General features: G+C 39.6%; 1 protein-coding gene across 4 annotated transcripts in view; it reads right to left on the reverse strand.

The window, feature by feature from the left end:
- Positions 1-1112: 1112 nt before the first annotated feature.
- The window catches only part of EPB41L4B (erythrocyte membrane protein band 4.1 like 4B), a 166172-nt gene continuing 140033 nt past the window's right edge, over positions 1113-27251 (reverse strand). For 3 of the 4 annotated variants that reach the window (XM_088171683.1, XM_088171673.1, XM_088171657.1), the window contains 3 exons: positions 11523-11591; positions 7548-7711; positions 1113-5963 (listed from right to left, as the gene is read on the reverse strand). In XM_088171683.1, coding sequence (XP_088027809.1) covers positions 5894-5963; positions 7548-7711; positions 11523-11591 — 303 coding nt within the window. In that variant the 3' untranslated portion in view covers positions 1113-5893. The remainder of the gene's footprint in view (positions 5964-7547; positions 7712-11522; positions 11592-27251) is intronic. The other variant, XM_088171664.1, reaches the window with a different exon arrangement.

Here is a 27251-nt window from a genome sequence, read left to right on the forward strand (position 1 = left end):
TGCCCGTATGCAAAATCTGTTTTCTGCTTGAGAAAGCATGTCCCCAGAGATACCGAATTAATCTCAATGACTTCGCAATCAGTCTCATAGATCAGTCATCTGATAACGAACCAAAAGATGGTTCAGATTTACATCTCTGAAGTCCCCACGCTTCTCCACCGAAGCCAAAATTCCACAGGAGTATTTGCCGACCTTTCAGTGCACAGCTTCTCATTACACTGCACCTCAGAACACCGTCCTTTAGCAAAGGTCTTTATTAAGGAGAATTAATTAACTAGGTTTGCTGTATAATCAAATTATTTTCTTGGTATAAATTGAGTAGAGTTAGAAGAATGCTGATCTGTTGCTCCTCTGATTTCCCCGCATAGAGAATAAAAATAGAAGAAGATCCAGATGGAGAAATTGGGTTGGGATCAGATTCCTTCTGAATACAGAGTTTTGGCAGCCTCAGAAAACGGGGTGAACATTGCTGGGATTTAATTTCCTAAGCGCACTGGGAAAGTTAATGTTAAAACATCCTGATTTAGAGACCTTTGAAAGAAAGGGAAATGTTTCCTTCTGAAGCAACTTTTCATTTAAACTTTGAAAGAAAGGCAAAATCAAGGGCAAAAATCTGAGTGAAATGTTTTAATTGTGTTTGGAAAAAAATTACAGTGAATAGGCTTTGTTTGTTTTGGGGTTTTGGGTGGGTATGCTTTTAAATTTTCCTCTATGGAGCAGTTTAACAACCTGGTGTCTCCCCACCCCTTTCACTCTAGTAATACTTTTTGCTGCCTTTTGAGCCCTAGATGAAAGCCCAAAAACCTGTCAAGTTTTGTATTCATCTACCTTGATCCTGCCCGTGTTCTTCTGGCTCTGGTATTCAGCAAAGTGTGCCCCAGCTAATGACCCCACAGACGACTGGCACCCTACAACACTAGACTATAACTTTAAGCTGGAAGGAAACCCTCTAAACTTTATGAAGAAAATATCTCTCAATTTTTAATTTGTGTTGTAATTTTTTTTATGATGGTGGATCCACTTTGCTAGCAAGCAAATGTTTCCTTTAATTGGCATGTTGTCCCTTGCCTCCTAAATGACTGGTTTGACTACAAATTGCTCAGACTCTGTGATTTATTTTTCATCTCTTTTATTGCAGGCATGAATACAGGAACAGGTAAACAGCTGAGCCGTAAAAGTTTCTCTTTAGGCTTGTTTTCAACAAAATGCCATCATACACTGTCTGATGATACACGCTGCTACTCAGGTGAGATTAAATGGTGTGAGCAGCCTTGCTTTAAAGCTGCTGCCCACCACTCAATGCTGCAGCTGCCAAAGAAGGCTTCTCCTCCACTTACTCTTTAGCTTCCCTCCTCTCCACGTCATCTACAGCTTCTTTTACGGCACGTAACTTTACAAAACACAGTTGTGAGGCTAATCTTACATGCAATTAGAGATCAGTCTCAGTATATTTATTGCAAACTCCTTGAACATCAGGACATTAAAAAAAAAAAAGAAAGAAAGAAAAAAAAGAGAAAAAAATATTCCATTGTATAATTACAAGTAGGTTTTTTGTAGCAAATGAATCAGAAATGTATTCAGAAAAAATAAATAAATAAAAGCAAAGGCTATTTGTAAACAGTTCAAACAAAACATGATACTGCCTCCAATGAAACATTTCACTGCATTGCCAGCTCTGTTTCAAATGGGCACATAGGCATCCTGTTGCAAGAGAGTGAAGCCATGAACTGAAACTTTGGAGGAGTTAATTTTCAAATTTTGCACTTCCAGGGTCTATGAAACATGAAAAGTCTGCACACATGGTGGGATCTGAGAGAGGCTGGAATCTCAACCAACGCTTCTAAAGAAAACTCAGTTATTCCTCTTAAAATAGTGGAAACACCTGAGCCACACAAAAACAAAGCACAATTGGTTGGCTTCCATAAGAGGCTGCAAAATGAGAAAATATTTAACTCCTTGCATAGCTATTTAAATGGCCAATAAATTTTGCTGGAATCACCCAAACATGACAACATTGCATTCCGCTGCTCAGAGACTTCACGCTGAAAAGCTGGGATCTGCTGACGGGCTCAGAGCATCACTGGGGGCACTGCAAAAAGCCGGGGCCACCCCTGGTTGGCTTTGCCAGCGTGGCTGCAGCAGGAGGTTTCACCAACCAGCTACTCCCAGATGGAGCACAACCATAGCAAAGCTGCTGTGCTTATGTCAACTCTAAGTTGTTATCCCAGCTCTCTGTTCTTCCACAAGGGATAAAAGCTGCCCTGACAAAAGGTTATTTCTGGCAGTTTATGTCCACCTAATGTGCAGAGCTTCCGCTGGCAGAGCTATGCCGATCACAAATCGTACCTCGATGCTGAACCCTGGATGATGCAGCTGAGTCAGCAAGGGTTTGCAATGTAGACCTAGCCAGAGGGACGGAAAGCAGGATTCATCTCACTTAACTTTAATCAGTATAAAGGTAGACACTTAAGTCAGAGGCACCTCCGGAAGACAGTTCCTTTGATCTCTCATCAGGTGAGAGCTGAGCATTTTAATGTTAGATGAGATGAACCCTTTCCCAGGAGAGCTGAAGAGACAAAATCCTTTCAGCCATCCATTCCTGTCACCAGTTCTGGACACCATGCTTCAGAAGGCTGCTGTTCAAATGCGTTATCTTTACACATGTCAATGTACATGATAATGATAGCCTGTGCTGGGCTTCATGCTGCCACAACTACATATGCAAGCTTAAAGCTAGCTCAGATACTTCTGCACTATTATATAGACATACCTTCAGGCAGAGTATCCTTTAACACCTGTAAAGTTAAATTGTAGGGGCAAATCTGCAATATCTGCCCCTCTGCAATATGTTCATGTTGACACTGTCTTGTTCACAGTAGTTTTGGGTAACAGGTGTCCTAACACTGTAATTCCCAACCAGAAGTGAGGCAGAAGTGTTTCTTCAGAGGATGTGAAAACTGAGATGCTGAAGCATGGCTGAAGAAGATACGTAGTAAGAAAGAACAAGATGATGACATTCCACAGTTAAAAGTTTAGTTTGATATCAGTAAAACAGTTTTAATAAAGCTCCATTAGACTGCAGAATAGGAAACGGTGGCAGCCAGTGGATAAGACACTGAAACACAACAAGGCAACGTACTTGGAGTTGTTCTGTAGAAAATGTCCCACAGAAACTAAGCAGCCATATGAGCCTTTCCCTCTTCTCCTGGTGGGAACCAAAGAAGGAGGAATCTCTGCCCTTCTTCAGCTATCCCAGAGCATGCCTCAGCTATAAAGACTTGGCCATATAAAATAATCTTGGTTCACATTACATGCTTTCTGGCTCTGACTATTTCAGCTGAAAAAATTTTATACAGTGGGAGCAAAAATGATGTATTAAAAACAATAAAATAATAGACTGTTTGTGAGCCAGAACATCTTATGGGCTAGTCTGACTCAGGCATTCAGTTTTGCTAAAGGCTTTTGCTTAAGTGACCAAACTGTCCTAACATGGATCTATTTTGCCCCCAAATGTAAAGGCATATTGTGGAGTTCCTAAAGTCCACTCCATGGCAATCAGTATGACTGAAGGATGTGCTCAGATATTTTTCTGTTTGTTTTTTTTCTTTTTTGTTCTGGGTTTTTCTTGATTGTGACTTTGTGAAACTGTTTCCAGTTCAAACACAATTGGGAGTTACCTAACAGGCAGAAAACCAGATTCAGCTAGTCAGCTCTGTGCCATTCTCAACCTTACTTTGTTTTCCTCTCCCAAACCAGCATTTATAGTTACAATTTTATTTGTTCTTCAGAATGCTCACTCTTACTTGGACACAGGCAAAATGTGCTGCTGCTTCTCCCTCACCAATACCTCCTGGGAAGTGGTGAGAAAAGAGTAATAGGAAATTGCATTCTTTTGTGCCTGTGCATTTTCCCCTCCTTTCCAATTTCCTCACAGGGATTTAATGTTCCTAATCGATTTTTAAGGACCCTGGATTGATGGAGCAGGGCATTAAAACATAAGGAACAGAAGTGTCCTGGCTCTGCAGCTAGAGGGTGGACAGCATACAAGCCATATGTGATTACTCAGAAAAGTCCCTGGAATGCTCTTAAATCTACAGTCCAGGTATGATTTTGTGGATCTTTGTGCCCACTGCTCATGCTGAGCCACTTGATTAAATTTTGTAATATGATTTTCTACCTAATAGTCGTCCTGTGTATTTTGACCCAATTTATGGCAACCAGAAAGTTTTGGGTTTGGTAGATTTAAATAGGAAGCCTAATGCTAATTTTTTGTCCCAGCAAATATAAAATAGACAAGTCATTTTATACCTTCACACTGCAATCCAGTCTTACGAAGCTCTCCAGAACTCTCCTTTTAGAAAAACAGCAGAAGCTAACTCTGAAGGAAAGCCAGTCTCACAGCAATCACTTCCCAGCCTCCACACAAACAAACTGCTTAAGCTGAGATAAAGCCATCATAATCAGTGCCAGATGAAGGACAATCTTTTATCTTAATACAAATAAGAGAACATAGTGTACAGAGTAACAGAAAAATATACATCTTCAGCCATACAAAACACACAAAAGCTTTCCTGTGGAAAAAGAGTACCCTGTAGCTGACAGTCAGATGTTGTTAGTTTTCTTGATGACCCTGCACTATTGAACAAGGGGAAACAGAGACCTTTTTTTTTTTTCCCTAGGAGATAGTTGGTAGCATTACCTGTATGCCATTAATTCCCTCCCTGCAGCTGTGGCTCTGCTAGTGCTGGACCACCCACCCCACCTCATGCCTGAGATAGCTCCACTGGGTGTAGAGGCTGCTTGGGTGTTGGAGGTGAATGGGCTATACAGCCATGTGCACCCTCCACAGGTTTGCTGGGACATACATGCTGATTAGTAGAGTTAAAAGTATGGGTACAGGCACAGCTATGCCATAAGCTATCATTGGTTTTTGTTCTTGAAAGGGACCAGTCAATTCATGTCAGTCAGGAAGGTAGTTTATTTACCCAGGAAGGAAAAAAATTCTCCTTATGTGAGCTACATCCACACCGCTGAGGCTCTGCAACCTTCAGTCCTGGGGCAGAAGATGTCTAAGCATGGGCTAGCCTTAAAGCCTAGGCAAACTGGAGAAGGTAAAACTCCTCACTTACTTTAAAAAAGTCAGTATCAAGCTAGAAAGTCAGTAGCAAATTGTTTTAAACAACGGATTTTTTTCATCCATTAATGGAAATACGATAAGATTTAGTTGAAAGCTTAGGTCAAGGTGACAAGCTATAAGGGAGTATTGGGTGTTTATATCTGTATGGTGGGGTGTCTCTCCCCCCTGCAGCTATTTATATCTCTGAGTGAAGGTTAAGGTTAGGAATTTAATAAGACAGCCATTTATTCTGTGGAGACTAACAGTCCTGGGGTTAGGATGTAATAATCATTCTTCTGCTTTAAAAATGGTTCTCTTAACAAATAGCAGTAGCTCATTGCAATTTTCAGTTGTACAAAATGACATATTTTTCTATGTTACTATCAAAATATTCTGCATAACATTAATTTCTGTGCACTTATTAACATATGTACAGAACAGTGTTTCCCAATAGAAATCAGTATGCTCCTTGCTGATCCTCTTCGCCCTAGATTTACCAAAACCAAACCAGAAATTAATTGTGTTAATAGTATAAAATCTCAGGAGAGACAAAGGATTGAAGGTTTATTTCCCAGCAGCAAATGAATAAAGGAACTCCTTCAAGTTAAAGTCTAGCTGAGACGTAATTTTAGCCAACCGTGGTGAATCCAGGCGAGCCAGGAATATCACACATTTTCCCGATGCATTATGTTGAGTACACAGAAGCAGAGGAATGTAAACAGACAGAAGGCACATGAAAGGCCCCAATCCATTCTCCATCTGACGGAAGTGCGAATTTCATAATTCTGTCATCAAGAGTCTTTTCATCATTTTCTCTCTCTCAAGTTCACGCCTCAGAGTCTCAGCACTGTGTAATTAATGCACAAACAGCCAATTATGGGAACAACAATAAGTCTCAGATTTCAATTTAAAATAATTAACATTTTCAAAATACCAAAAGAGGGGAAAAAAAGGTCAGGCTCAATTCAGTGAAAAAGCTGATAACTGATGGCTGATTCAAAAACAAGTATCGCTTAATATTTCTGAAGAGCAAACAGAGGCAAGAAGAAGGATATAAAAAGATCCACATGGCAATACAGTTTATAATTTCATATAACCCCCATTAAAGGCTACTGATTTCAAAGGAAGCTGGACAAAGATTCTAAAAATGGAGCAGCTGCAGTAAATGCCATTATGAAAGACTACTGTTACAGCCTTCTGCTCCTTGGTATGATCTGATATTGTGAGATATCTATATAAATAGATATATAGATATGCTGAATTTACCATAGTCCTGCACATATCAGGATGCCATAATCAGAGCCTGAAGTCGTTGTTCCCACTGATTCACTCCAGAGCCCAGAAGTTTTGTTACCCTGGGAATGCCCTGGGTTAGTGATTCCGTTTCTGAAACTGTTTACCATGCTCTTCTGAAAGTCATATATCTCACACTTGTAATACAGTTTGGAGATTTAAACTGCATTGCAGAAACCGTGCCGCCCATTCGTGGACAAGCAGGGGTAGAATCACCCACTTGTGCACAAGACATCTTACAGAAGCTGAGTTCAGCATCACAGCTTCAGAATTACTTTTTCATGGGAATGATCAATTTTTAGATGAGTAAGCAATGCTGAACAAGTGTGCAGGTGCAATTAACCAACATCTGCAAAAAAATAATTAACAACCAAAAATGGGAATTGAATGTGAATCCAAAAGCATAAAAGACTCATTCATTATGATGTCAAAGAAATACTTTTTTCTTCATAAGCCTTGGACTATTTGTGCTCCAGAAATACTGACTATATCTACTGCTACATTTATATTTAGTAAATTATCAGCTTGGGAAGTTCATCTTTGATTAAATTATAGAATAAGAAACGAGCATGCAAAACCAGTAGGATAAAGGAATAGAAAACTGAAAAGAGTCTGTCTGTGGAAAGGTGGTTTAGCTTGTTGCTTCTCTGAGAAATTACAAGACCACTGTAGCTTGACATTACTAAAATAGAAAAAAGAAAAAATAGAAAGAGGAACAAGAAAGAAAACCAATGCCTGTTTTTCATTTAGAAGAACAGACATTTCTCAAACTAAGCTTTCCCTCATGGACATCTAATTTCAAGAAACAAATTGTAACAGCAATTATTAAAGCAAAACTTGTGTGGTTCAGACAAAATGACTTGCCTGAGGAAAACCTGCACAACCCTTTGTCTCCAGGCCACTGGCCACAGAAATGGTACACTGCTGGCTGCAGCAGTTAATTAAGGTAAGCTTTTCTTAATCTCAGAGCACGAGAGTATGAGTTACAGTTACATAGCCTACCTATTCTGAAGTAGACAATCTTTCAGTATAAGAGAAAATTACACTTTATGGCAATTATGACAGAAAAAGGGAAATCAAGCTAATTCCTTTAATGCAGAAGACATCATAGCATTTCTGTGAAAGAACTGCACAGTACCTGTCTGCCAGCGAAATGGGCTTATGCGACGTATATACTGTCTGGACTGTTGGAGTCGGTATAGTCTCTGCCAGAGACCTCAGGACGGGTGATGGAGACACCAGTGTAATCTTAGGAGATGACTGTACCCCACAGCATTGTAATTTGCTGTCTGCAAATTCTGCCTACAAAAAAAAAATATGTATACACACACAGAAAGAAAAAATTGTAGATTAGCTTCTACTGGTTTTGCCATCTTTCACTATCCAATTCCTTGCCAAGCACGCAGTAACAGCAACTAAGAATGAGAACAAATGGGAGGCTGTGGCTATAACCTCTCAGTGCAGCCTCTGCAGCAGAGGCTGGACAGTCACCTCTTTTGATGCCTGAGGGACCAGCCTGATTGCGACATGCTCTGAGTGAGATGGCACAGCATGGGACTGGCAGCATTCAGGTAAAAAACATGATCAGTTTGGAGAATGACACTTATCATTATTGCAGTTTCCCTAAAAATTATGCAGAATCTTGATAACATGAGATTTCTCGAATATTCTTCAGGAATCCTATACAATTAGCTGGTGGGTCCTCTAAGTACTCTGTGTTTTGTTAACAGCTGGGAGTCTGGGCTTTTAGGAGTGCAGGTTTCAAAATCTCCATCCCTTTTCCACTTTTGCTAACTGGAACATGCCTCAAGAGAGATATTCTTGCAGTATCCAGTGAAGGGCAATGTTAAAGCAATATTGGAAGTGCAGATTTAAGACAAACAGCAAGCAACTATCTCCTGTCTTTTCGGTGAGATATTTCAGCGCAACAATATTTTAGCAAAGATTGGGCTATTTTTACAATCAGAGGGGGAGGATTTCTAAAAATCAAACAGCCCTGTCTTGCTTTTTGGCATGGGCTATTTCTCATGCCAAACCACAACAGCTAGTGCCTGTGGTGTATGTCTGACCCCGACCTGGGAAGAATACAGAGCAACTGCAGTTGTCAGTGTGTCAGGATCATTAAAATACACTCCTACTGGCATCAGCTACCTTTCTTCCTTGATGACTATTTCTTCTGAACCTGGTTCATAGTCTAAGGCAGGGAGGAAGAAAAATCACCATCATAAGAAAGCAGCTATTTGAAGAGCAACCTTTTTTCCCCCCTAATTATTTCTCAAATTCTGCAAGCCTCGGCAAGTGATTCATGAACTTAGTTTAAACAGGGGGAAAACTATTTGAGCCCAGGAAAGACTTGTTAGGTTTGCTTGCTTATCGTCACTTTTTAACGTCTAAACACTTCTCTAATGATCCAAAATAACCTCTGAAGCAAAAGGAATTCCATTAATTCCACAAAATTAGTGAAATGGAAAAATGTAAAATCAGCTAATGAAACTCTCCTGTGTGTGAATAATGGCTAATAGAATCTGTTCAAAATTCCCTGTCATTCACCTTTTAAAACTCAACCTTACAAACTGCTGGGGTATGAAATTTGGTGTTCCTCATACAGGATCCCTGTGCTCCGAGGACTACCAGATCTTACTCTATGGCATGAGAAGAAGACATCACTCTGAAGCTCATATAAATTCTCCCAGCCTCACTGAAATCAGCAGAGTGATGACAAACTACACTTGCTGAAAATTTGCTCTGGATGATTATTTTACAGTAGATATCCAAAGCATCTTTTTGTATATATTTCTGATTGCACAGCACACTTAAGCCAAATATTTAGCTGGTCTTAACAGAAATAATTTCATTAATTTAAATCTACATGACTTACACCTGCCTGAGAATATGGCCATCATGCCTGACATTTTTCTGTGGCAATCTCTGAAATTCAGATGGTTCCTGGCTTGAAGCTTGTATTTAAACATTCCAGGTAACCAAATCATCTATTTTTTCATCTGATCAAATCAACACAACTGCATATAGACCACCAAATTTGAAGCTGTACATGAAAGGTAAAGTCTTCTAAATGTCATTATTCATAATCCTTTTCCTGCTTAATAACATTTCAATGTTTTCTTCCAAGCAAAAAATTTTTAAAAATGGAAAAAAAAAAAAGTGAAGGGGAGGGGCAAAGAAAGGAAACAACTACAAAGAAAGAAACAATTAACAAACATTACCATTAATCTAGGTCTGTGTGTGACTGGAGACCATTCAGAATTAGATCTGCCTGCAAGTCCTGGCTGCCCTTCCCTTACAGCTCCTGCCTGTAGTGCAGCTCTCTTCAAGCCCTCAGCAGTGCATCTGGATGATCTGAAATGCTGCTGTGGAGAGACACCTTCCCTTGGGCTGGGACACAGGGCCATGAAACACAGGATCAAAGCCACCCAATGCTCGTGATTGTTTTCCCATCTCTGTGCAGTCCTGCAGGTTACTGCTTGTTCACCACAGATATTTGTACATAATGCACTAAAAGGAATGTACAGGATCATGTGATGGATCATACATCATTGGGTTTTTATTGCAATGGTATTTTAAATATTTGTGATCTCAATTTTGCTCTCCACTCTGCCCGGGGAAGGGAAATCTATGGGGAGAAGATGGGATTTCAGAAAGATTAGTTTGAATTTTGCTTTGCTTCTTTTCTCCTGAGAGAACATAACAAAAATTCCACATTTGAATTTGCCACGAAATAGCCATTTTCTGCAGTATGGATGTTTCTGTGGGTAAGTATACATCAGTATACCTTCTGTTTGTATATTGGAGTTCTGAACCCCCAATTATGAAAATATGTTATTATAGCCCTCTTAAATTTTGCTTTAATCCTAACTGTCAGAGGCAGGAAAATAACATCTGACAATCAATACTACTCAGTGTGAAAGCTATTTTGGGGGGCACATCATTTGGCTTAGATAAAGGAAACTGTGAAAGACACATGCACCATAACTTTGGGTTAGCTTTTATCACAATTGTACGGTCTGGACTTGGCTGACATAATGAAACATGGCTGTGACATTCCTGTGTACTTTCAAATGCATTTAATTAGAGCTCAACTGTGGCACTTACACAGCTTAGGGAGGCTAACTAACTCTGGCTTTAAAGTACCTGCTTGGAGAAAAAACTAATTTACATAAAAGCCCATGATCAGGTTTATGGTGAAAGAAAAGCCTCTTTCTTTAAATCATTAAATACAGACAGAACCTTCACATGACCAATCAGTGAATGAAGTTACTTGTCCTGGATTATATGCCAGATATAGATTGCTGCAACCAGTAAAATTCAAGGTCAAAATCTGAAATGTAACTTTAAAAATGTAAGTCATTTTACATGGCATTTATAAGCAGAGTGTTTCTTAAAGAGTAGTTAATTTTGTCATGCTTTTTTTTGTCATACGTATTACATAATGCCTCTGCCACCAAAGCAAGATTTCAATCATACTTACTTTTTAAATTGTCAGATAATTGTTTTCTGTTTTTATGTAGTTTACCTCACCAAAATCCCTAAGTCACGTCTTCTGGGAAAATTTAACAACAATGAAGTTCAATATTGGATTCAAGTTCTCGGGTAAACATGTGAGTTTGTACAAGGATACCATTGTAGTCATTCACACTCCAACTACAATTCTTTAAAATTCATCTGTAAATTCAATGAAAATCAGGGCCCTCTTTGTGATGGCACAGCAGGTGGTTTCAGGCAGGAGGCCATGCAATTGCTAGACAGAGGACTAAGTCTTCCCATTCCCCTACTGCTCCCTGTAAAGATGTCATGGAGCTTCACAAGTGTCCTCTACAGTCCTAAAATGAACAACATTTTGGGATCAACTTCATTAGTGGTGAATCTTGACCTTTAATTTTTAGTCCTCTGTCTAGTAAGCAGCAATGTCTGAATGCAGGCAAGTTTTTGTATAATGGGAATATTTAACTGCTTCATACTCTTAATTTCTACTTGTAATTTATCTCTTTTTTTTTTTTTTTTTTTGAAGACTGCTTAGTGCATAGATTTCTGACACAAAAAAAAATCAGTTGGAATTGTGTTAAAACACAGTTTTTTAGTTGCATGTTCTACTTACAGAAAACTGTGGTACTGTTGTAAAGGGATCGAAAAAAGGATTAGATGTATCAGCAGGGAATGTCTTTATCTTTAAAAAAGATAAAGAAAAAGATGTTACTTTCAGAGCATAAAAATGCAAAAGAAAAAGAAAAGCAGCAAAGCATTGCAACTATAGTGACATATCCAACAAATCAGAGCAGTTCAGCAGTGCTTGGACCCAAAAAAGACCCTTCCAAAAATGCATACAGAAACCTGATGATGAATAGTCAAAGCATAAATATGAAAACTTGATAAATTAATTTTACCATGTAATTAAATATGTTGAGCAAATACAGAGCTGGTTGCATACAATATATCTTCCAATTCTGTCACCAGAATTATTACGTGATTCTTTCAGCCAGCACTACATTTTAAGATATGCGATATGAAGTGCAGGAGCAAATATTGCTGTAGAGGAACTTTGGCTAAAGAACTTGTGCTTTAAATATTTTAGACTTCCAAATTTTCACTTGCACAGTTGCTGCCAAAGACAAACAATCACACAAGGTGGAATCAAAAGAAAATAATGTATTAAAAAAACACGGGGACAACTGTTTGTTTCAGGCAGCTAGGAGGCCCTGTGCTGAGTGGAGGGCTGTGGTTAAAGGATGACCCTTGGAGTTTTTTTGAAAAGTGCATGGAGACAAAGAGGAGAGAAACCAACATATCCATCTGCTGAGAGGGCTGGTCCATGAGGATATAGTCACTGGGGTGACCAGACCCTGCTGGAAGTCACTTCTGCCCTTAAAGTAGTTTCAAACATTAGCTGAAATTAGAAATATATTACAAGCAGCAACAATCTCTGTCCCACTTCACTGTGAATGCTGTTTCTCATTACTTTCCTTTTTAGAATGCAGACACTATTATTCATTCATTCAGAGAGGACAAAATAGCAAATAAACATTTGAGTTTTGAACAGCACTTCATGCTTTCCCTTTGGAAAATTACATTTTTCACTGTAAAGGTGTGTTTTTCACTGTATTATAGAAACTGCTGTGCATTGGTTTGTTATGCATGTTTTCAATCATAATTTACTAACTACAGCTATACAACTGTTGTTTAATAATGAGGAAAGCTGCCTTGAGGGCCCTGAGCCCCTGTAGGCCAAAGAAAAACCTGGAATTATGACATCAAATATAATTAAGTAAATGTACAGTGTTTATTTTACAAATAAGCCAGCAAAAACATATTGGTTTATAAGGGTACCAAGGGAAATTAACAGCTATCTGTGAGTTTGCTTCTGTAAACATGTGGAATTAAGCTTAGCATTAATTGTCAGGCTTCTTATACATGAGGAGTACGGATAGCAAAGATACCATCAAGCATGTAAATAACTTTTTAACGGAGTAAAGGTGTTTGTAAATCAATTACACAGGCATAAATGAGCTAAAGAGGAGAAATTACTTCAAATCACAATTTTCTATGCAAAGTTTTTAAAGGAAGTTTCACAATCCTTTTACAGTCATATACTCATATCTGTTAGCAAAGTGTCTGCTCTGTTGCTGATTGAACCTAACTCATTAGACTAACACAATAGCTCCTCACAAGTTTGTTATGTTACGTTATACCCAGAGCCAAATCTGGACAGGTGTAGCATGTCTCACTCTTTTGAGAGACAGCAAATACCCATGAGCCCAGGCTGACATTCTCAGGTTATGAAGGGTTTACAATATGATGTTACAGTACAAAGTACAAGTGTACTCAGTTACAAATAAAATCTTTGAGCCAAAGACAAACGGATGGGAAGCTGGTTGGAAGTTGGTTGCAGTATGAGTTTGATATCCCATAGTTAAAATCTCTTCAATTTTGCTGGCTAGTATCATTAAGGAAATGAAACACAGTTACTAAATGCAAGAAATAAAAATTATGCAGACTACTGGAGAGTCCACTGAGATCTGGGAGCAGAGGCACATAAGAGGAGTCAGCCTGGTCACATGCTGTGACCCACAGCCATGCAGAATACCCTCTTGCAAAACCAGCACTTCAATCTGTGGAGATGTGTGAGGCCAGTCTATGTATCAAAACAGGGCAAGAAATGGTTAATCTGGTTTAGTTATCAGTGTGAGTCCCTCTCTCGGGGAGCTGTGGTTCTTTAATCTTGAGAATAGGACAATGTCAACAAAAGAAAGACTCTCTGGATTATAAACCCTTTAATTTCTGTCTTTTAAACAAAGTGGAAAGAGAAATTAGGAAACAGAGGGGAAGAAACCCATACCTGTGTTCAATTTAAGAGTGACAAATAAACCATCCTGCTTAGCCTTTAGTATTTACTCTTTCTTTCCCCCATATTTTTTTGCCTCTGAGAACAGGCCACCGTTACTCAAAAAGCACAGCAGAGTTTATTGGTTTGGCTCAGGCCTTGATTAAATTATTGCCACCAGCTTCCATAGGCAAGGCAGAGAGACAACACTATTGCTACTTCTTCAGCATTGGCAAGAAGTTCTTAACTATGAATGACTTGGCTCTTCGGAGTAGGAAGTTGGTATAGCATCCTAACCCATACAATAGCAGAAAAAAATATATTTAAGAATATTGTTCAGGCAGAGATATTCAAGATGGGGAGACAGCAGAGGGGAAAGCATCACTTTAAAAACTGGCTTATGTGAAACTTAATTTGGAAATTTGAAAGGTCTCTTCAGCCAGGAATTTACTTCACCTACTTTGACCTAACTGTCCTGCATGTTCACCATGGCCAGCAGTAGCAGTTGCCAGGACCTGGAAGGGGGAAGAAAAGCCTGTGATTCCCACCCCACCACACAAAGGAAAGCAGCATCATGGGTGAGTCTCTTCCTTACCCTTGCACTGGAGTTGAGTTTATTGCATGAAGTAAAAAATCTCAGAGTAGCTCAGAAAGCAAAACAACTCCCTGACCAGAACCTAAATGTTATGCCTTCCCCACACAGCCTCTCTCCCTGCCCTAGGAGGAAGACATACCATACTTTAAATATCTCCTAATTTACATGGAAGAAGTAGACTCTTAAATATTCCAGGGTGCTTTCTTCTCCCTGTCATGGCAGCATCAGTTGAAAGATGCCACCTGGGAACTGAGAACAAAAGAAGGGCAGAGACAACTCTACCATCTGCTTCAAAGCTGCAGTTCCTCCAGCATCTGGAGACCCTCAGCAGCTTCAAGACTTTACCTGGGATGGCACACATGAAGGGAAAAGGAAGAGGGAAGAGGAAGTGGGCAGTTCCATGGGCAGGTTGATCTCATGAAGCTGAACTCTAGCTGCTCAGGGGAGTAAGACACAGTAACTGTCAGCGCGTGGATTGCCTATAAACCAGAGTGAGGTTTGCTATCTGCTTTGGTATGAAACAAAATAAGTAACAGCTTAAAAAAGTCTACAGCTTTAAAGGGCACAGTTCCTGTCGTGGCAGATGGAGCAGCAATCTCATCCACATTGCTCAGATGGGCATTCTCTGGTACAGTCAGGTTCTTCCACGGGAGCAAAAGGGACTGACTGGTGTGACACAGGGGCTACAGAAATATACAGAAATGAGCAACAAGAGGTTAGAGCTTTGCTCTCCTTAACAGTACAGACAGGCTTTTAAGTACAAAACTTGATTTCAAGCACACTTGCTCTCTCTGCAGGAGTGCCAACAGCCTTGAAGCCAAAGTGACAGCCAGAATACAACCTTTAAGGCAGGCCCCATGAGTCAGGTGGCAGGGGCATGGCATGAAAGGGGGGTGAAGAAGGCTGGCATTCCAGCAGCATCTCACATGCTGAGGGCTTGTTTCATAACCTGAAATGACCCTTGCTTGAAAGGTCAGGGTGCATTACCATAGCAGAACAACTTTGGACAAGTAGCTCTTTGTCTGGAATATTTAGCTTGGCAAGCTGAGAATTTACTAAGCTTAAAATAACAGTTGACTCTCATAAAAATTAAAAAAAAAAAAAAAAAAAGAGAGAGAAATAATAGAAAAAAGAAAATTATAATAATAAAGAAAGGATCAGCATAGTGTCCAGAGAAGTTCAATAGTTGAGTAATCTCTAAGGTGAAAAATCTGAAAACCAGAGAGATATAACAGTCACACTGATTTTTGTGGGAAAAAACCAAAAATTTATTCCTCCGTGGATAATTTTCTGCTAGTATTCAAAGATTCTTTTTGCATTATTGCTGCCTATTGGAGTAACATATTTTGGAGGAATCTTTGCCACAACCAGAAAGAATTAACAGCACTGATTTTCCTTGATATTTATATAGCAAGGGAGAATGAAGAAGACTGAAGGAAGGAAAAGGACAAAAGGACAAGGATCTTCCCCTTTTCTTTGCATTTGTGCAAAGAGTTCTTCTGGATGAAATTTCAAATATCAGTAAAAACAATTGCACATTCCTGAAACACTTTTCAGATGAGTTAGGAGAAAAAAAAGAAAGTAACTTTCTCATAAAAACAAATGGAAGTGGAAGGACATAAAGAAAGAGTACTTTTGTCGAGTTAATTGATATAAAATCAGCTGTTTTGGTATTTTTATCAGAAGGGAATATTACAAATGTCCTTGCTCTGGCAAAAAAATACTACTTTTGGGAGAAGTGGGTGTAATTTGGATATGTTCCCTTGCCTTTGGAATAGTATATTCACTGCCCTGGCACAACTATCCTTCCACAAAGGTCCAATCATATTTTCTGGTGTTGACACTTCACTGCCATCCCCTGCACCTTGACTAGAGGCACTTGTAACATTATGGTGAAGAGGTGTTATGTCAGTGGGTTTGCACTGTCACTTTATATACTGGCCAGATGGAAAACAGACTTTAGGCCAAACACTTCACTGGATTCCCATGTGTTGCAGCAAGAGGAGGCAGAGCTGCTAACACCTGAAGCAGTGTCATAAATAAGGTCCTCAGGATACACATAGAGCCAGAGGAGTATTCTGTCATGCTTTATTTCAAAATACATAATGTAAGTTGAATATCATCATATCTATACAGCACAAAGACTTGTTTCTACTCATCAAATTAAAAAAGGATATCAGCTGAAAAGTCTAGAGGATATTGCACTAGCATTTCCCAGTCCTGACATATGACATGACTTTAAAAATACCAGTACACCATTAGGCCTGGTTTCCAAAACCAGTGTGAAGATTCTAGACTGCACAATTTTTCAATGAAACTCCTTGCCTGCTGTCATACCATTTCAGTGGCTGAAACGAATACTGAGGCAGAAAATGTGAACCCAAAGAGTTCCTGGTATTCTTCACCATGCAATATCCACATGGACAAATAAATTCTTTTGAGTGGCAGCAGATCCAGGCTCAAATGATCGAACACTTGGATTGCATGAACCCCAGTTCATGGTCTTCTTGTGTGGCAACATAACCAGCACAACAGGTAGGCATAATCACTGCCAGGATGCATAGGGCAAAAATCAGACCAAAACAGTGCCACAAACTTGCAACAGGACAGAAACACAAATCAACAATACTATTAATTAATTAGTCTGGGAAAAAGCTGTGTGAACTAAATGCCCTGATAAACCATATTTGGTGCAAATCCCACAGACATTGCATCACAGGCCACCTTCTTTTCATGGGATGCAGGATTCTTTCTAGTTTTTGAATTGATATCCAGGTGTTGGTGTCAGCAGACAGATTTTGTTCACACTCATTGAAGAGGGCACTTCTAGAGAAATGTGCTATTGAAAACACCCTGAGGCACCAAATGAGGAGTTTCTTAAGAGGATAAGTTTCTGCACAAGACCCTAATCCAGGGAGGAAGAAGCTACATGTTCAGAACCTCCCTGACCTGTCACTCTCTCTGAGGAGACAACACTGGGAAATCTCCTTCATGGTTCCATCTGGTATTTGGGTCTCCCTTACTCATCTTGCAAAATACTAGGGGAGTCTGGAGTTCAAGGAAATACTGCCAAGAATATTCATTGATTCCCAAGAACCAACATAAGTGAATCCAAGCCTTTGACTCATCTGATTTGGTGTGCATTTCCACAGGACCTCTGAACTGCAGTACAGAGTCACCCTCCCTACAGGTACTGCTCAATTCCTTCTGGTAAACTGAAAAAGCTCCACTTTGAAAGCTCCATGTTCATCCCACAATATCTTTGATGAGACAAGTTCTCTTGGGGCCCTCTCAAACGGTGAACTTGCCGTTCCTCTGCTCACTGATGTACACCAGCCCTTCTTTGGACCTTGCTGCAGGCTGAGTCCACCTGTCCTGGAACATGACCTGGCAGCATACACTGCTTTCTTGATGTCTCACCAGCTGCTTGTACTTTCCTCTCCATCAGGTTTTTTCCTCCCTCTTAGAGGGACTTTGTGCAACCCTTCCTAACACAGAGGAATTGTCAGGAGGTGGCTACGTGGCTCCTTGACTGTGCTCCAGTGATGTCTGCCTCCTGAATGGATGCCAAGGGAGTTCATGGGAGTAGAAGATGTAGAAGGTTCAGTCTCTGCTAAAGCTTGGATTTGCTGCAGTTATAGCATTTCACAGATGCTTTATGCACAGTAGTTTGTGGTTGCAGTATAAACTATACACTATTTGAGAGCAGGTCTACCTAAACCACAGTAGTTAAGATGCCCTGGATATAATCCTGAATCTTCATGTTCTTCATGTTCTTCTGTAACAATTTGCAAGGACAGGCCTACAAATTTTGTTGGTGCTAGTACCTTTTTTATGCTACCTTTAGGGATCAAGTACTCTAGATTTTCACTCTAAGGATTGTAATTATGGGTTGCTAGCAAAGGGATTTCAGAGGTACTGGGAGAGCATGAGGGATGATGGTAATAGTGTTATTAAATCAGTCCAGCATCTCTACAGCACACTGAAAGAAAATGCATGTCCTGGATCATTTTTACAACATAGCTGGCCTTGTGAATATTTTTGAGAAGACATTCTTCAAAAGAATACAGAATAAGAATAATTCAGCTGTGACAAAACAAGACAGTGTCCATGTTCTCACAGTCTTCAGGATTTTCAGTGCTCTTTCACTGGTGCTTTGAAGGCGAGCAAGCTTAGACAGAACATAACTATACAATGGGCTGTCAGCCAGTCACCATCCCCTGAGGAAAACGTGGCAAGGCAAAATGATGTCACAGTCTTGGTGTGTTGGCTAAAATGCAGACTAAGATTGCAGCATTTGTTTAAAAAGATTGCAGGTCTTTGTTTAAAACACAGACATGAAGCAAACAGAAAGCAGTAGGTACCCACTGTATATGGTTGGTCTCCAACAGTTGCTGCATTAGTTGCATTTCTAGGACAGCTAATGCAAAGTTACCTTTTCTGTTCCTTGGCTTTTACCAATGAAATCAACGGTGATCCAGTGGCAGGTGCCTACACCATGCGCACAGCCAACAAAATCAAATGACATCTCTGCAGATGGAGGCTGTTTTCACAGGAGAAAGTCACTAAAGATGGATAACATGAAGAGGAGGAAATGAGTGTTGTGATTCCTGCCAGTTGAGAGTGCCCCAGGTAAGCCACATACTTCCCCATTTCACTGCCAGCAAGCAGACTGTATTTTGTACCAGACGGAAAAACTCACCCCCTCACCACACCTGGTTATTTGTAAGTGTAGACATTGATGACTCATCACCCAATAACTGTTAGTTCACCCAGACTTATTAACATGGAGACTTTGAACCCAGGAACATTCCCACAAAGGCTGCTTAATAACCACATAACACACCTGCTCTTTTTTAGAACCTTCTGGATCACATGCTTGTCTTGAAAAGTTGTGATAGATAGGCACAAACAGTGTACTGCTTGACCATAGTCCAACACAAACAGTTTGTCTCTTTACTGTAATCAATCTCTACTTGTGTTAAGAGCAAAAGCTAGCTGAAAGTCCTTAAGTGACCAGAAACTCAACCCATCACAGTCACCTTGAATGTCAGGATAGTAAGAAATACTTTGCACTAATTTTCTGTCCTATTTTTCTGGGCTACTGAGCTCTGATAAAAACCCCAGGAGTTTATACAGTTCATTATTACAAAGGAAAAGAATAGCACAGGTAGATTAAAGTCAGTGGAGCTGCAGAAAGAGTGTTAAAATTACAAACTGGTGCACTATTTATAGATCTATACAGAAGGACACTTGAGTGTATTTTCAACTTCAGCATGTGACCAGTCCCAGGGACTACTGCAGCTCTAATCTATGCACGTGCCTACAAATTTTGGCGACCTCTCACAAATTATGATCTCAAGTACACATAAGAGTGCTGACTGCTGTGCTGTGCTGCAGCTGTCTCACTAATCTAAAAGTCTGCTCTGAATTAAGCTTCTATAAGATAATAATAACTTCCCATCATAATATGTCACCTTTTCCAACATGGAAAGCAGAGCATTGCTTCTTTAAATGTAGTAGATACAAAATATTTGATCCTTTCAATAAGACCAGCTGGAGTAGAAATTGAAAGTCTACAAGGAGCAATGTGTTGCTTGGTTTAAGATTTGTACATGAACAAATCCAATCCCATATTTAGTAAATCTTTTGTGATAAATGTTATAAATAAAAACCTATTTATTCATAATGTCACACCCTTGACTATGAATCATATTGCCAGCCATCAAACATTAAATAAGCACAAAGACTATGTCTTGACTGCAAGTAAAATCTAGTGTTCAAACACAAGAGCTCATTAGGCATATACAGATTTAAACACCTGCATTGTAATACTTTGCCAGTTCAGTGCCATGAAACACATCAGATGCCTCTGTGTCTGTGGGATGTTACCCTAAAAGCCAGTCTCTCAGTCTGAAACACTGCACTCAGTTATGTTCCATGGCTAAAGAGATTAGTCCCAGCCAAGAGATAATCCAAATCAATTGGGGCTCTTAGAATATAACTCACTCTTGCCCATCCTTAATTAGAAAAACAAAAATCTCCTTTGGATCAAGAGCACAAGTATAGAACTTTTCTGCTTGACCCAGGAATGACAGCAGTTTCAATGCCAGAAGGCTGTTCTATCATTTGAGCAGAGCTCTGCTTTCCCATATTTTGTTTATTGAGCAAAAGATTCAGAGGATTCACTATTTAAGACACCACTGTGAAGGCAACTGAAGAACATTATAATGTTGCAGGGAGCAGGAAAAGTAAAACAGAAATGAGAGAGAGGCCAAAAAATGACAGTCCTCTCCCCAGAGGTCTGCTTGTGGCATCTCTTCAAGGGAAGAAACACACTATGAATAAAATGTCACAGGCAGATCCTGGTCCCTAGTCACCGACTTCCTGCCCATCCTAACAGGAACTCACAGGCAAGCCAAACTGGGGCTGGAGATTTCTTGTGAGGCATGTTTCCAACACCACTGCCTCAAAGACCCCTTCCCAGCACCATGTGGTGATGGAGGAAGCCAAAACACTATTGTCTGGCAACTTCTGCTGATGTTATGGTCCCTGGGAAGATTATAATTAAATCCTTCAATTCAGAAAGAATTGAAAGTCTTCTAAAATGTAAGAGGAGCAAAACCTGGTCCAATCAACTTCATAACCGGGGGACAATTAGGGTGCTTACAGTGCTTATTTTAAATTTCTTCTCAAGAGCCCTGGGATAGCTGCAGGCTAACACCCAGGATACACTCTTGTAGAAGGGTGGGAGCACGGTGTTGTTCTAATTTGTTGTTGGATTTTGGTTTTTGGTTTGGTTTTGGGGTTTCTTTTGCAATCTTATGCCGGGTACTTTTTGAGTGTGCTCTCTATGAGCTTGGGAACTAACTGTTCCTGGTGCAGGAATATGCCCAACTTGAGCCACACTACAGATGTAAAGACAAGTCTTTATCCACACTGCCTCACCAGCCCTGCTCTTGGTGAGGAAGAAAAGAGAAAGCACAGTTTCTTCAACCCTTTTTCCAAACCAGTATCAACAAGACAGGAGAAATCTGAAGGCCAAAATTGCTTTAGAGTCATACACAAACATGGGCTCTCTTGATCACAGATACTTTTGAAGAAAACAAGCTTTGTCTGAAGTCTGGGCAGCTCAGCCACTCATGCAAACACGTGGATTCTCTCTGTATGTTAGCACTTGAGCTTTATGGTTATAAATTTTGACAGTTTGCTCAACTTGGATGCAGCATGAAACGAGTGCCAAATCGTGCACAGATTCAGGTGGTCGGAAGCCCACTGTGCTTGGCACACGCCTTCCCATCTCCAGCACTGCCAACAGGGCTCTCAGCAGAGCATGTGCACATGCCTGGGTGTCTGTGCCAGATGGCAGGGACAGCTCCTTCATCACAATCCATCTTGGCAATATCTGGTACTTTGCCAGCAGAGGCCAGGTGACATTCCACAGCACCAGAGCACTTGCAAGATTCTAGTCAATATTTTGACAATGGACCAATAAATGACATTAACTTGATAAATGAGTTTTATAGAGGTTCACTTTCCTGACCTCACCACCTGTATGTCCTAGAGAATAGGGGCATTTGGTCTTGGTTTGCTGAAAATGAGAAGAATGCCATACCATAAAGGAAGCCATAAATCCATAGCTCTTCCATAGGGATGGTTTTGTGGACAGGTTCCAAGGAATAAATCTGAGAATTATGCAAGAACTGCTTTCTGTTAATCAGGCTTAAAATGGTTATATAGAATATCTTCCTCTGTAGAATTTTTTCTTCCTCAGCTCAAAACAATTTAGCTTTTTTTTTCAAAGGGTCATATGAGGGATAATGAACAGAAGGGAACCCTTCCTACTGAGTTCATTGGTTTTCAATCCAGTTACCATGATAGCTAATAAGCTAGAATTAGGGAACTCCTGTTTTCTTTCTCCCATAATTACATTTCAATTTTCTTCTATGATATACAATGTCTGGGACAAGGCACAGAACTATGGAATTATCATAGATGTTCTGAGGTTTATGCAAACTTCAATTTTATTAGTTTGACTTACTGGTTATTCTACTATTGCCATTCCTCTGAGTTATGAGACTCGCACTAAGCTCTGTATAAAGTCATAGCAAAAGATCTGTCTGGATGTAAAATCTCACAAGTCAATGACTGCGTTTCTGTTTCAGTTTTGCTTGCTAGTAGACAGACTACAGAAAATTAAATATATCTTATGCTTCAGTAGAGAATTTACCCACTGTTGTAATGGCAAAAAGCAGAAAAGGCCAGAAGATAAAATCTCTGGTCACTTAGGCAACACTTGTGGTTCATCGAAAAGGACTGCTACTGCCTAGGAATTCTCATCAGAAAATACCTATTTATTCAAACTGAATGTGTTACAAAAGAAATGGTGCTAATTCACTTTTCTCTATACTTGAAAAATAAATTTTAAAAGGTTTCAATTGCACATTGTCAGTGCAGTTTTTAGTGCATAATTCAGAAATGACATTTTGGTTGGAAACATGAGTTCACTGAAACTAATAACCCAGCATTACTTTAAAATGAACCACTATTTAATTTCAAATTGGCTTGATCTTTCTATCTATCCTTATTACTACTCTCTGACATTCATTTCAGGATATTTTCCAAAGTACAGACTTTTGAAAGGAAAATGTAGGCAACCTGATTTTATTTTAATCAAAGAAGAAAAAAAAAATATTTCCTATCATTTCTGATTATTCAATTGTGTTGCAAATAAAAAGAAAGTTTACTTGATCTTTTTGCTGGTTTTACAAGTTGAGTCACCCAGCCAGTCAAAAAACAGTTCAGAAGGCAGATGCTCCCATTTTCTGCTGAAGCTTGGAGACATTAAATTGAAATTCCACAGAACAGCCAAGCTGTTAGTATCACACTTGTTATCACACTAGAAAAATGTGAATTAGAATTACACATATATCAATTCATTAGATGGCTGGAAAGAAAACAAACACACAATAGTTACTCTCCAAAGTCTAAATGCAATTGTCACTAGTCACAGCGAGGAAGAGAAATTAGGAACTTTGCAGCTGCTGAGACAAAAGGAATAATGTACTTCTCAGGCCAAAATAAAGGTGATCAATATGCCTTTATCAAAAGTATTTGTGGCATAATAGCTTCATTGCTGTACTTGTCTCATTGAGAGCAAATGTTAAAAGATATACCAAGTTTCAGTCTTTGCACAGAAGCTGAATATTTTTATATCACATTGATTATTGTAGAGTGGAAGAGGAGAGTCAGCCAATACCAAAAGATGATGCTTTATGTTCTGGGTCTGAAAAGCCCTGTCTATGTATTGTTCACTTTTATTCTTCTTCTTTGCTTACTTCTGCTCAGAACATGGAACATATTCGCTTAAAACGTAAAGCAATAATCTTAAATAAAAAACACTCTGAGCAGAAGCATGATTGAACATATCAGACCTGATTTGCAACAATACACAGGTTATAAAAGCTTTGCTAAAGATTTGCCTTCCCTGCTTGCTGTAGGAGGTAGATGCCAGCTGGTTTAAAATCTGTTTGCTTGCATTTACTTGATTCCTTTCACTTACTCTGATGTTGATTTCAAGCAAAAGAGAAAGCTGCTACTGCCGTGGAATGATTTCTTCTTCTTTTTTTCCCCTGAGGAGACAGGGATTTCAGGTAGTTTTCTTTTACTTTTTCTTTTTTTCTTTCTCTTTTTCTGAGCTTCAATAATGTTCATTACCCTCACGTTTTCTGACCTTCCTACACACTGCTGAAATGGTGGCAATCTATATCACTTCAGAGGTACTGAGAAAAGCTCTGGACTAAAAATGATTAGTGTGCTAACTGCATAAAGGGAGAAGCACACAGACACAGACAGTCTTGCACTGCCCTGTCTGTGGTGTTTGGCAGATGCTCTCCATCACCAGGGAGCAGATTCCCTGCGACCTTGCCTGTCAGCTGCCCTCAAGTCACCATTACTGCAGTCAAGCACATCCTGTACCCCCTCCCATAAACTCATCAAACTTTAAAGTAATTTCAACAACCACTGTACTTCCTTTTGGAATACTACTCCAGAAAGTACACTGCTTGCAAATGCACTTTATCACTCCCATAGTCCTCAGGACAGCCATCTGTGAAACCACAGGGTTTCATAGATGATTTGACCTAAGCTAAATAATTTTGTTTGTAGGGTTAGTGTTCAGCCCCACTAAGGAAGCTGGGACATATTAAACCATCCAGCACCCATCTACAGAAGAAGCTGTGACACCACAACCTCAGTTCTCCAGCTTCATAGGCAAGTGTGGAACTGGCCACTGAGCCACCCATCATACAGGCACAGCAAACCTCCCACCACTGTGCAACAATCTCACAGTCATTAGCCACAGAGCGTTTTTCTGATTCTATCTCTCTGCAGGCACACAGGTTGTACAGGATCCTCCAGCCATCCGGTGTAAATATCTTCTCAAATGAGATCCCATCTGCTCAGGCCTGCTGTGGAGTTCAGCCGAAGTCTTAAGTACCAGGACCAGCTCTGCTTGCATGATCTGACAGAAACCAGATTTACTGATAGGCATTTGCACATTTTATGACTTCTACGACCATGAAGCAGGTGCGTGGAATGCCAGTGCATGGTTAGGACAGCATCTTAAAAAGGTGACAAAAAATAATTGTATGTGGTAGAATTTATCACCTCTCCAGGGAAAAGCTTCTGCCCTCTTGATCCAAACTATCTTCTGACATTGCACCTTACCTTCATCTCAAGTTTTATAAAATGTTAGCCAGTGGACCATTGCTTATTTAAAAGCACTGAATTAAATGATACATGCTTGAACTTTTTTCTGTTTAACACCTTTCCCTATTTTAGGAAGATTTTTTCTTGCTCATATACACATCATATCCAATTTATCATAGGGTCCACAGGTGCAAAGTCAGCAATGGATTTCACTTTGTAGATCTTTTTATTTTTTGGAAAATTTACTTTCAATTAGTTAAGGAAATAGAGAAGTGTTGAATCATCTGTCATATATCTACAGAGAGCACCAAGTTATTCTGCTCAGCATACAGATAACAGGGAAAAATATACCGAGTCAATGAATTTAAATCAGTTAAAACAGAGGAAAAAATAAAAAGCAAATGTAGAAGTGTACAGTTAATATTTTAGAATTCTCTCTTTTTTCTTCATTGACTACTTCTATAATAGATGAATAGGAGCAAATCCCTAAATAGCTAAGTAGCAGTCAAAGAGTTTAGGCATTTTAGTGAATTTTATACTAATATTCAAGGGCTGTCTCTCAGCCTGACACTCAGCTATCCTGCCTGTTATTAATTCAACAGACTGCTTATGAAACTGGCATCCACCAATAATGCCCTGTACTTTGCAGAGTTACACATTAGTCACAAGTCCCATTTATAACACTTCACCCATTTATCTGGTTGCCCAAAGACTGATTCTTCTGAAATGTTCTAAGTCCCATCCCTGCTTACTGACGTGCCTTATATAACCTAAATGATGCTCAGGTAACCTGCACTTGCTTCATTCAAGCTGTGTGCTCCCAGGAGCCTTAAACTGCATGGGACGCTGAGCACTTCCAGCAAAGCCCCAGTCTAATCTGTCGTGCTCAGTTAGGCTGAGCCTTACCGTGCATCCCTTTGCAATGTGTTCTCATCCCTTTTCTTGCAGCAGAAAAGAACGGTCTCTGCATTATGAGTAAATTTAGAGTATTCCTTGAGTTCACACAGAACTGGATTTATTGCCTATTGCTGTAAGTTTTTTGTATTGAAGTTGTTTGCTTTAGCAATTGCTGTTCTGTGGAGGGAGCAGAAAACACAGAACAAAGTTTTCCTGCATCCTCAGAACAAGCTCCTTGGAAAATCATAGCTTAGAGATAAGAAATGGCTTGTGAAATGACGAATACAAAAGGAATCTAGCTTCCCCCCTTGGAAGACCCTCTTATCTATCTACAATATTAGTGGTTCACTTTCTTTTAGTATCCATAGGCCAGCTTTGAATGCAAAATCCCTCAGGGATTGGTCAGAAATCAGAATTCCCTTGGTAATTGGTGCAAATTGTAAAACCCTCAAAAGATATTGTTGTAAAACAACAGCCATTGGTATATGCTAGATTGGATGCCTTCATAGAATAAACTATGGATTTGTGCCTCTCTGCATGTGCTGGTCTCTTTTCCCCGCTGGTCTGAGAGCTCACCACGAGCCACAATTCTATCTGGGCAAGGCTCGGGAATTTGCTCCGTCGCTGAGGGCTGCGAAAGCAGTCTCAGGGATCCCAAAGGGAACCCGAAAACCCCACTAGTGGCACTGTTCCTTGCTTTTTTTTTTTAGTTTAATATGGAGCTAAAGGGCATGAACTTGAAACAGGGAATAAATATGCATTTGACATCCTGCTTGCTGCTTTTACTTCTTATTTCTATGTGTAACAGACAGACAAACTGTTATTTTTTGCAAATTCTTGTGCTCATAATTGGCCATGGCATGTAAGTTTGAGTGTGCAAATACTGCCAATTGAGAAGCTGGCTTGGGAAATAGAATCATTGCATAGTTATTGCATTCAAGTCATCTTAGCATAAGAAATTTTTGTTGTTTTTGTGATGAAGATGTAAAAGTAGAAAGCTTCTAATTCTGAAATATCTCACCCAGTCTTCGAGTGTCTTATTTTTCTTCAGTATTTAGTTCACCATAAGTGAAGCATTTATAAATTTGTCTCTCACTGAGCTGTTTTAAAGATCTTGGGGGCATGCAGAGATACTTGATCTATACTTTCATCCAGTTAGATAGTAGATACATGCTAATGTTCTTATCAAATATCTGTCTTGAATTACATTATAGTCACTCTTGTTTAGAACTCAAAAGGACTGGCTATGGAGGTATTAGAGTTGGATATGCTTGCCTGTCTTCCACTGAAAAATTGCTTTGCACAGA

The sequence above is a fragment of the Sturnus vulgaris genome, chromosome 1 (genome assembly GCF_052056855.1).
Source record: "Sturnus vulgaris isolate bStuVul1 chromosome 1, bStuVul1.hap1, whole genome shotgun sequence".
NCBI lineage: Eukaryota > Metazoa > Chordata > Aves > Passeriformes > Sturnidae > Sturnus > Sturnus vulgaris.